Source organism: Coregonus lavaretus, assembly GCF_964263955.1.
Source record: "Coregonus lavaretus genome assembly, contig: HAP1_SCAFFOLD_160, whole genome shotgun sequence".
NCBI classification, from domain to species: domain Eukaryota; kingdom Metazoa; phylum Chordata; class Actinopteri; order Salmoniformes; family Salmonidae; genus Coregonus; species Coregonus lavaretus.
Window position 1 is genome coordinate 1 of NW_028156184.1, and position 9,731 is coordinate 9,731.

The following is a 9,731-nucleotide window of genomic DNA, read 5'->3' on the forward strand; positions in this document are numbered from 1 at the left end:
TGGAGCAGTCCAACCACAGCTCCCGTCACTGCAGAGCAGGCGAGAACAGGCTGCAGTGCACCTGGTGAAGGACATGCACACTCTTGACCATCCACTGAATGACCTGCTCCCTCCAAGAAGATGTAACTGCACCACCAGGCTCCTGAGAAACAGCCACAAACTGTCCTAACTGCCCGTACAAACCGCCTGCGAAACGCCACTACCCACTGCTTTTTTTAAATCACATTTTAATATTTAAATTTCCATCATGAAAAATGTCCTGTAATGTTTCAAGTGTTCTGTATTCTACTTATGTCACGTATTGTGTTATGTATTTAACAGGTAGCCTAGCGGTTAAGAGTGTTGGGCCAGTAACTGAAAGGTCGCTGGTTTGAATCCCGAGCCAACTAGGTCAAAAAGCTGTCATTGTGGCCTTGAGCAAGGCAATTAACCCCAATTGGTCCTATAAGTCGCTCTGGATAAGAGCATCTGCTAAATTACAAATATGTAATGAAAAATCATTTTTGTACATTAATTTGTGCTGGGCAACCTCTTCTTCTCTTGTGCATAAATATAACAAAGTGTTTAAAGTGAAATAGTTAGTGTCTATACAGTGCATTCTGAAAGTATTCAGACCCCTTGACTTTTTCAACCAAAAAATAAGTTACAGCCTTATTGTAAAAATGATTTTTTTTTTTTACAAACAACAAAAGCAACAAAAATCCCTCATCAATCTACACACAATACCCCATAATGACAAAGTGGAAACAGGTTTAGACATTTTTGCAAAAACTTATTTACATTAGTATTCCAGACCCTTTGCTATGAATCTCGAAATTTAGCTCATGTGCATCCTGTTTCCATTGATATTCCTTGAGATGTTTCTACAACTTGATTGGAGTCCACCTGAGATAAATTCAATTGATTGGACATGGTTTGAAAAGGCACACATCTGTCGATATAACATCCCACAGTTGACATTGCATGTCAGAGCAAAAACCAAGCCATGAGGTTGAAGGAATTGTCCGTAGAGCTCCGAGACAGGATTGTGATGAGGCACAGATCTGGGGAAGGGTACCAAAAAATGTCTGCAGCATTGAAGGTCCCCAAGAACACCGTGGCCTCCTCCATTCTTAAATGGAAGAAGTTTGGAATCACCTAGATTCTTCCTAGAGCTGTCCACCCGGCCAACTGCGCAATCGGAGGAGAAGGGCCTTGGTCAGGGAGGTGACCAAGAACCCGATGATCACTTTGACAGAGCACCAGAGTTCAGCCCGCTTGGAGTTTGCCAAGAGGCACCTAAAGGACTGACCATGAGAAACAAGATTCTCTGGTCTGTTGTTACCAAGATTGAACTCTTTGGCCTGAATACCAAGCGTCACTTCTGGAGGAAACCTGGCACCATGCCTACGGTGAAGCATGGTCGTGGCAGTATCATGCTGTGCAGATGTTTTTCAGAGGCAGGGACTGGGAGACTAGTCAGGATCGAGGGAATAATGAACGGAGCAAAGTACAGAGAGATCCTTGATAAAAACCTGCTCCAGAGTGGTCAGGACTTCAGACTGGGGCGAAGGTTCACCTGGCCCAGCCAGAGCCCAGACTTGAACCCAATTGAACATCTCCGGAGAGACCAGAAAATAGCTGTGCAGCAACGCTCCCCATCCAACCTGACAGAGTTTGAGAGGATCTGCAGAGAAGAATGAATGAAACTCCCCAAATACAGGTGTGCCAAGCTTGTAGCATCATACCCAAGAAGACTCGATGCTGTAATCGCTGCCAAAGGTGCTTCAAGAAAGTACTGAGTAAAGGGTCTGAATACTTAGATATTTCCATTTTTTTATTAATAAATTAGGAATAATGTCTAAAAACCTGTGTTTTGCTTTGACATTATGGGGTATTGTGTGTAGATTGATGAAGGGGAAAAATGATTTAACCAACTTTAGAATATGGCTGTAACGTAATAAAATGTGGAAAAAGTTAAGGGGTCTGAATACTTTCAGATTGCACTGTATATAGCCAAGCTACCATTGACTAGGTATTGGCACCCCATGTATATAGCCAAGCTACCATTGACTAGGTATTGGCACCCCATGTATATAGCCAAGCTACCATTGCTCATTGTGTATTAATTCCTCGTACTACAATCTTTTTCCTATTATTATAATTGTTTAATTGTGTTCTCCATTGTTGGTCAACATTTCACTGTTAGTCTACACATGTTGTTTACCAAGCATGTGACAATTAAAATGAAATGACTACGTATTTAGTTAATTGTCTTCTAAAACTATACTGAAAAAATATATAAACTTGACATGTAAAGTGTTGGTCCCATGTTTCATGAGCTGAAATAAAAGATCCCAGCTATTTTCCATACGCACAAAAAGCTTATTTCTCTCAAATTTGGTGCACAAATTTGTTTCCATTTCTGTTAGTGAGCATTTCTCCTTTGCCAAGATAATCAATCCACCTGCGAGTTGTGGCATATCAAGAAGCTGATTAAACAGCATGATCATTACACAGGTGCACCTTGTGCTGGGTACAATAAAAGGCCACTCTGAAATGTGCAGTTTTGTCACACAACACAATGCCACAGATGTCTACATTTTGAGGGAGTGCACAATTGGCATGCTGACTGCAGGAATGTTCACAAGAGCTGTTGCCAGAGAATTGAATGTACATTTCTCTACCGAGAATTTGGCAGAACGTCCAACTGGCTTCACAGCCGCAGACCACGTGTAACCGTGCAAGCCCAGGACCTCCACATCTGGCTTCTTCACCTGCAGGATCATCTGAGACCAGCCACCTGGACAGCTGATGAAACTGAGGAGTATTTACAGTATATCTGTAATAAAGCCCTTTAGTGGGGAAAATCATTCTTATTGGCTGATGGGTGGGCCCCTGTCATGTGAAATCCATAGATTAGGGCCTAATGAATGTATTTCAATTGACTGATTTCCTTATATGAACTGTACCCCAGTAAAATTGTTGAATGTTGTGTTTATATTTTTGTTCAGTTAGTTAAAATATTACAAAACAACTGATGATGATTATGTTTGGAAAACTGCATTGATCTGCCAATGAAAAATAACATTAGTGCATTAATTTGTACTGGTCAACCTCTCCTTCTCTTTTGTATTCAGTTCTTCCATATTAGATCTGACAGTAAGAATGGTTCTTATGGTTGTATTCAGTTCTTCCATATTAGATCTGACAGTATGAATGGTTCTCATGGACTGAGTGCCTGGAGTGACTACAGTCATACCAAGTTTTCTTTGACCCTGTGATCTCACCAGGACAGAACCACATGTCTCTATCACACTCCAGCCCTGAATGTGGCAGTGATGCACCTTTAACGTTGGTCTGAACACCACCAATAAACACCATAGAAGAAGAATGCCTGCTTAGCAACAACCAAGGGGCCATGCAGCTTTCCACTGTTCCAAAGACTGTCTATTATATGGAACAGATTGGCATGTGACCACTCTAACAATGTAGACACGTCCTCAAAGATTGGACATGAATCTGTGTTGGTCAAACTCTTCTCTTCTCTATCATTAAATACAACAAAACTATGTTTTAAGCTAAATATTTAGTGTTTGTCTAAAGCTGGATAAAAGACCTGAAATGGGCATCACAAAGATACATTTGACCTATGCACTAACAAGCTTTTTCAATATACGCAGCTTTGTCACCAGCTGCAGTACTGTAGCTTTATTAATCTACTGTACTTCAACATGTGCTCACATTGGATGGGTTGATTAGGATTCAAACCATGTCTTAAACTGCTACCTAGCAAGTTACAAGCCACAACACACATGTAAAGTTGCTGTAGAACTCTTTCATGGGGTGTGAAAATATATGTAATCAAAACTACTGGATATCTGTAGAAGTAAAATTGTTCTACAATTTTCTTACACTTTGGAAATGTGGAATAGTTTTTGTAGGTCGGCAGGATAAACACTATATTGAATCTCTATTAAGATTTAAGCTTGCAAAATGTAAAGGGGTGTGTAGACTTTCACTGTGACTGTATACGTACCATTGACTTGCAATGGATTTGTGCCACAAATGCTAAAAAGTTAGCAGTTATAACAATAGTAAGATAAACAATATATGCCCAGGACTATATTGAGGGACAGACTGTTGAAATGCCCAGTTGATGATGTAAACAGTCTTGTAGAACTCTGGCATTGATGGTCCATCTGAGGGTGAGTCATTGATATAAATGCTCAGAGTAAAAGAGCTGTGAAGTCACCTGTGATGGCCCACGTCTACCACAACCTTTCCTATTGTGTTTGTAAGCACCACAGCATTTTAGGCAGCCATTGTTCAAAATGTGTTCATACAGTACAATGGGAGGGCGTGTGGAAGGAACAGGGGAGAACCAGGAGTTTGATCTCTGACTTCTATTTAGGACTGGGATCCCTCTGTGGGCCGGGCTTTTCAGAATATCTCTTGATTCTCTTTTAAACATGCTACAAACATAAAGGACAGCCTAGTAAGAGCAGATGAATATGTTCCCCCTCAGCATTTCCTATCCACCCTCCCCTCAAATCATTGTGAGAACTGTAATGTGATGACCAAGGGGGATTTCTTTCTTCACCCTCATACTGGAAATAAAATGTATGTCATGGGTAGAATTTCCTGTAAAACAAAATGTGTGGTATATTTCCTGATGTGCCCATGTGGCTATTATTATGTTGGAAAGTCTAAGAGAAATTTGAAAGTTGAAAGAGCAACTCCCCTGCAGGGTTGCCAACTAATTTTCAGGGGAAGTTGTTAGAGGCAGGTCAATTTGTTGCTAAAAGTTGCTAAATTACGTTGTGATGTCATCACGTGATGACATCATTACTTTTACATTTTAGTCATTTAGCAGACGCTGTTATCCAGACCGACTTACAGTTAGTGAGTGCATACATTTTTCGTTATAACATAAAATTGCGTCATTATGTAGAATACACAATAACGTTATTCAAATTGACTGGCCATCTTGACTACAAATATTATTTGACATTTGTTAGTTTAGATTTGTTTGTTTATTATCACATATTTTTATTTGTAAAAGTAATTTGAAACGCAACACATTTATGTGATCAGATATTTTTTATTTTTAAACACAATACATTGAATTATTGAACAATTACACATTACACATTATTGAACAATTACATTTTATTTATTTTCTTATTAACTAGTAAACTAACACATTCTGAACAATTATAGTTTCAAGCAGTGTATTGGTAGTTAGTTAACATGCTACCTGACTGATCAACAATTATATGTACAAGCTAATAACAAGGTATACAGTGAGGGGAAAAAAGTATTTGATCCCCTGCTGGTTTTGTACGTTTGCCCACTGACAAAGACATGATCAGTCTATAATTTTAATGGTAGGTTTATTTGAACAGTGAGAGACAGAATAACAAAAAAAAAATCCAGAAAAACACATGTCAAAAATGTTATAAATTGATTTGCATTTTAATGAGGGAAATAAGTATTTGACCCCCTCTCAATCAGAAAGATTTCTGCCTCAAGGGGGGCACTTATCCTGCGACTTAAAAAAAACGCCCCTTTTCTAAAAACAACATTTCATTAAATAACTAAAAAAGTGTAAACTGTAGCAATTTATTTCCCTTTATAGTTTATTAGCCTAAGCATGACCTTCATCCACATAATCCCCCGCCTCCCCCCCCACACCTATTTTTTTTTTGTGTGTGTCAGCAATTAGACATTGTTCTTAGGGGGGGCGAGTTACCCCCTAGTACCCTACCGCCAGTCTCCTCTAGGTACATAGGATGGCTACTTCCCAACCAGAACCCTGGCCTGATGCGAACGGGAGTAGATTACGTTGAAAACAACGGTCGGCCATCTTGGAGACAGTCTCTACCTCTTATACCTCAGTGGTCAGGCGGGCACCATTCTTCAGATAAAGAAAAAAGCGCTAAAACTGTGTTGTAAAGACAATAGCTGTTGTGTCCGTTTCAAATGTATTACTACAGTTATGTAATAGCACGTTTCAACTTTCTAATTTATAAAGAACATTTCATAACATGCTAGGTCACAAATACGTCATGGTATTATCAAGTTTGGTAAAGGTTTTAGCTATGTGTTATTTGTGTGTCAAACCGAGTGAGTGAAGAACATGATAAAAACTATTTTACAAGTCACATAGCTAACTAGAGACTTTGGGTTTGTCTGCGTGATTGAATGTACATCATTTCGTCAAGATAATTTAATAAATAATCAATTCATTTGAGATTTCTGAGTTCGTTTACATCAACATACTTCACTGCAGACAGTACGGATGCATTAGAGAGAGAGAGAAGTTGACGGTTGCACTACTATTTTGAACAGTGGCGGCTGGTGAAAAATATTCTCGGTGGGGCTGTGCCATACTTTTTTTTTCCTGTAACCATCGCGATATATTTTAACACAAACTGCAGGACAGCAGTGCTCAGTGAAACATTCAGTAATTATTTAATGCCAATATTAAAAAGTTGAGGCATTCTTACACAAAAACATATTACACAAACCCAAGCCTTTCATTTGCATTTAAAGTGAACTTTTCACCATTGGTAGTAAACAGGCAACGCAACAGGCATGCTGTCAGAACAGAGTGGAAAGTGGACAATAACATGAAATTATTATAAAGTTTATAGGAAATCTTACACTGTATGAAAGGATGTATAATATAGAAATGGATATCAAGTGGATGAACTCAAACCTTTGACTGGAAGAATAGCATACAGTATTTTATGATCATACTAAATGTGACTAATTGTTAATGTGCTCCAGAACTGCAACAATTAATTGATACAAAACAACATATATACAGTAATATTAGCAAAGACACTATTAAGACTTTCTAGAGTACCATATATAACTGGATTTTTTATGCTAAGGTCAACTATATACAAAGAAACATGCGGCCAGAGCTGCTCTGTGTGTGTGTGTCTGTCATCTTATTTGTACAGGAATTTTGCCCGTCTGTCCTTCTGAGTGGCAAACCTCTCAATGACCCTTTGATTAAAGTCAGGAATGTCCCTGACAAGTTTATTCTCCATGGAGAGCATGGCCAGAGCGTTCAGGCGATCCTGTGTCATGCTGTTTCTCAGGAAGGTCTTGATCCTTTTCAGTGTAGAGAAGCACCTTTCTGACTCAGCAGTTGTCATGGGTGTGGTGATGAGGATCTTGAGGAGGCTGGCAGTCTCTGTGAAAGTGCTCTGAAGGTTGTTCTCCATGAAGAACTGGTACAGGGGCACTGCACCACTACAAGCCTTGAACTCACTGTTCTCATAGATGAGGGACAGTTTGGTTTTGAGCTTGGCCTTGTTCAACATGGGGTACGCCTCCACGGTTGTTTCAAGCGCTGTATCGGGGAACTTCACACTGTGTTGTGGGAACAACTCTCCGTGCAATAGTGTTGCGCTGATGAGGTGCTGGGTGAAGGAGAACCTCTCTTTGGCATGACTCAGGATGGTATCACATACCTGTAAAAGATACATCATCAGCTTTAATTTGCAATTAAGCTATTTTGATGCAAGTGATCCTGACTGACACATGCCTATGTCCAACTCAAGTATATGATTACAGGTGCTGATTGTTCAGGGTTTTGGCTACATACTACCAGGCCTGAAAAAAGTTCTAGGTGGGAAACACTGACAATTACATCACAACTTACCTCTATAGCCAACCTCTGTTGTTCTCCTGGTCCCAGCATCCTCCGTCGCTTGATGGGCTGTTGCTGCTCGTCAGATGCGCTGTCCCCACACAAAGAGGGAATTGAGGCCCTGGGTCCAAAAAATAAAGTTTAATTTGATAACTTGCAATCAGACTTCTTAACTCACTGTAATTCCCCCTCAACACACAACCAGTGACTTATATATATATATATATATATATATATATATATATAGACAGACAGACAGACAGTGTGTATATACACACAAACTATGTCTAGTAACTGCTTTTAACCTGTGATGTACATAATTAACTGATGTTATTACGTTTTAAAGCCTTTTTCTATTACATTTGTGAGAGGGATGCAACATAATTTTGTTCTGCTGTTCACTTAGCAATAAAGTTAATATTCAATAACAACTAGGCCTCTTCTAGAAATTGACCTGGTGGACACCTGAATAATTATTACAAACTGTGTAGTACTTTCCTGCATTATTATCAACGTCTGATTGTGTCTTCTCTTTCCTTTTAAAATACTAAAACAAATATAATTGTGACGGCTCTATGATAATCACTCACACAAGCACCAACTGGCAGTGGGTGGAAACGTCAGTCGTCTCGTCAGCTTGAATGGCGATAAAATCAGCACTCTTTACTTCCTCCAGGATGTAATCCTTAAGCATTGACAGCATACAGTCCAACAGCTCGTTCTGTATCGTCTTTGACGTGCCCTTAAAAACGGTAGCTGTCTTCAGGTGCTCCTCCAGCACACTGTCGAGGGAGGCAACAAAATCCACTAAGCCCCGGAAAATGCCGGGGTTGTCTGAGGAGTCAGTCTCCTCGTGCCCACGCAAGGCCAACTCAAAAGCCCCACAGAACTTCACACAATCGATAATTTTGGATAGAATGTGCCTGTTTTTATCCACCTCCTCATTGTGTTTCCTCACCGCAATCCTGTGGCCGTCATCCAGCTGCGTAGCAATGTTCACCCTTCCTAATACAGCTAGCTTTACAGAGTTGTCCATGTGTGCCCTGGTGTTCTCATGTTTCTTTACCTTCTCTGACAGGTGCTCCATATCCCTCACTCCGGTACCTGTCCATGCTGAATCTGACCCCGTCGTTTTAAAAAGCAAGCACGGAAAGCAAAATAAAGCATTAGCATCAGTGCACCCAGCTAGCCAAGCCTTCCTGGTGTACCAGCTACGGGAGAAGCCGCGCATATACTGCTTCCCTTTCTCGCTAGCCTGCTGTCTGATTGAGAGGTCAGGTTGATCTGGGCCCAGCTCTTTCACCCGAACTTTCTCTGACAAAGTTCTCCTCTCAAACGGATCTTGGAGGAGAGATTTCACCGAGTTAGGGTTGGGTCTTGGAGGAGTAACGTTTGCGTTCGCCATTGTTGTCTAGTAAAAATGGCGTCACTGGACCCCGGTCCTTATTTTATCAGGGGCGAGCTTGGGGCGGTAAAATAATCGCCCTCCTTGGATTCGATTTAAGATCGCTTATTGACTACATTTTATGTCATACATTCATATCTTAAATTAGCAATTGGCTTAACTGCTACGTAGACCCGCCTCCTCGGGGCACTTTCTGTATCGCCCAGAGCTGACGAGGCGTTTGACAGGCAGAGGAAAGGTTGCGAATATGATTTTCTATCATATCTTACACATATTACTGTGTGCATTCCATATTTCAAACACACAAATATTGACATACTGATGTTTTTATTATTATTATTATTATTATTATTATTATTATTTTTTAAATAATTTTATTTAAGGGGGCGGCGCCCTAGCGCCCTCTATCGGCCAGCCGCCACTGATTTTGAAGCTGTCTGAATGTAATGTCCAGCAGTTTTCTACATGTGTTGTAATCTAGGGTTTGAACCGGTTCTCCCGAAAATGAACCGGAAACTAAAGTGTTATATACTTTTCAGTAATAGCCGTTATTTTAAAAGCATGGAATCCAGGTAATAACCTTATTTTACTTTCCTGGCATTTTGTTCTCTAGTCCCACAAAAATCGCAACAACCCAGGTAACAAGGAACATAACTGAGACATTTGTAACATTCCCCT

At 40.2% G+C, this 9,731-nt stretch overlaps 1 protein-coding gene across 1 annotated transcript; it reads right to left on the bottom strand.

The window, feature by feature from the left end:
• Window positions 1-6,434: 6,434 nt before the first annotated feature.
• LOC311126698 (uncharacterized protein) lies at window positions 6,435-9,099 on the bottom strand. Its single transcript, XM_084200692.1, has 3 exons — window positions 8,239-9,099; window positions 7,661-7,769; window positions 6,435-7,469 (listed from the first exon to the last, which is right to left on the bottom strand). The coding sequence occupies exons 1-3, from the start codon at window positions 9,051-9,053 to the stop codon at window positions 6,942-6,944; spliced, it is 1,452 nt and encodes a 483-aa protein (XP_084056818.1). The 5' UTR covers window positions 9,054-9,099; the 3' UTR covers window positions 6,435-6,941.
• Window positions 9,100-9,731: the final 632 nt, after the last annotated feature.

Excerpts from the sequence above, each read along its gene's own strand:
- LOC311126698 (XM_084200692.1), bottom strand. The coding sequence starts at position 9,053 with ATGGCGAACGCAAACGTTACTCCTCCAAGACCCAACCCTAACTCGGTG. Across the intron at positions 7,770-8,238 it reads CACTGCCAGTTGGTGCTTGT|GGCCTCAATTCCCTCTTTGT; the intron begins GTGAGTGATTAT and ends TTTTGGACCCAG. Across the intron at positions 7,470-7,660 it reads AACAGAGGTTGGCTATAGAG|GTATGTGATACCATCCTGAG; the intron begins GTAAGTTGTGAT and ends TATCTTTTACAG.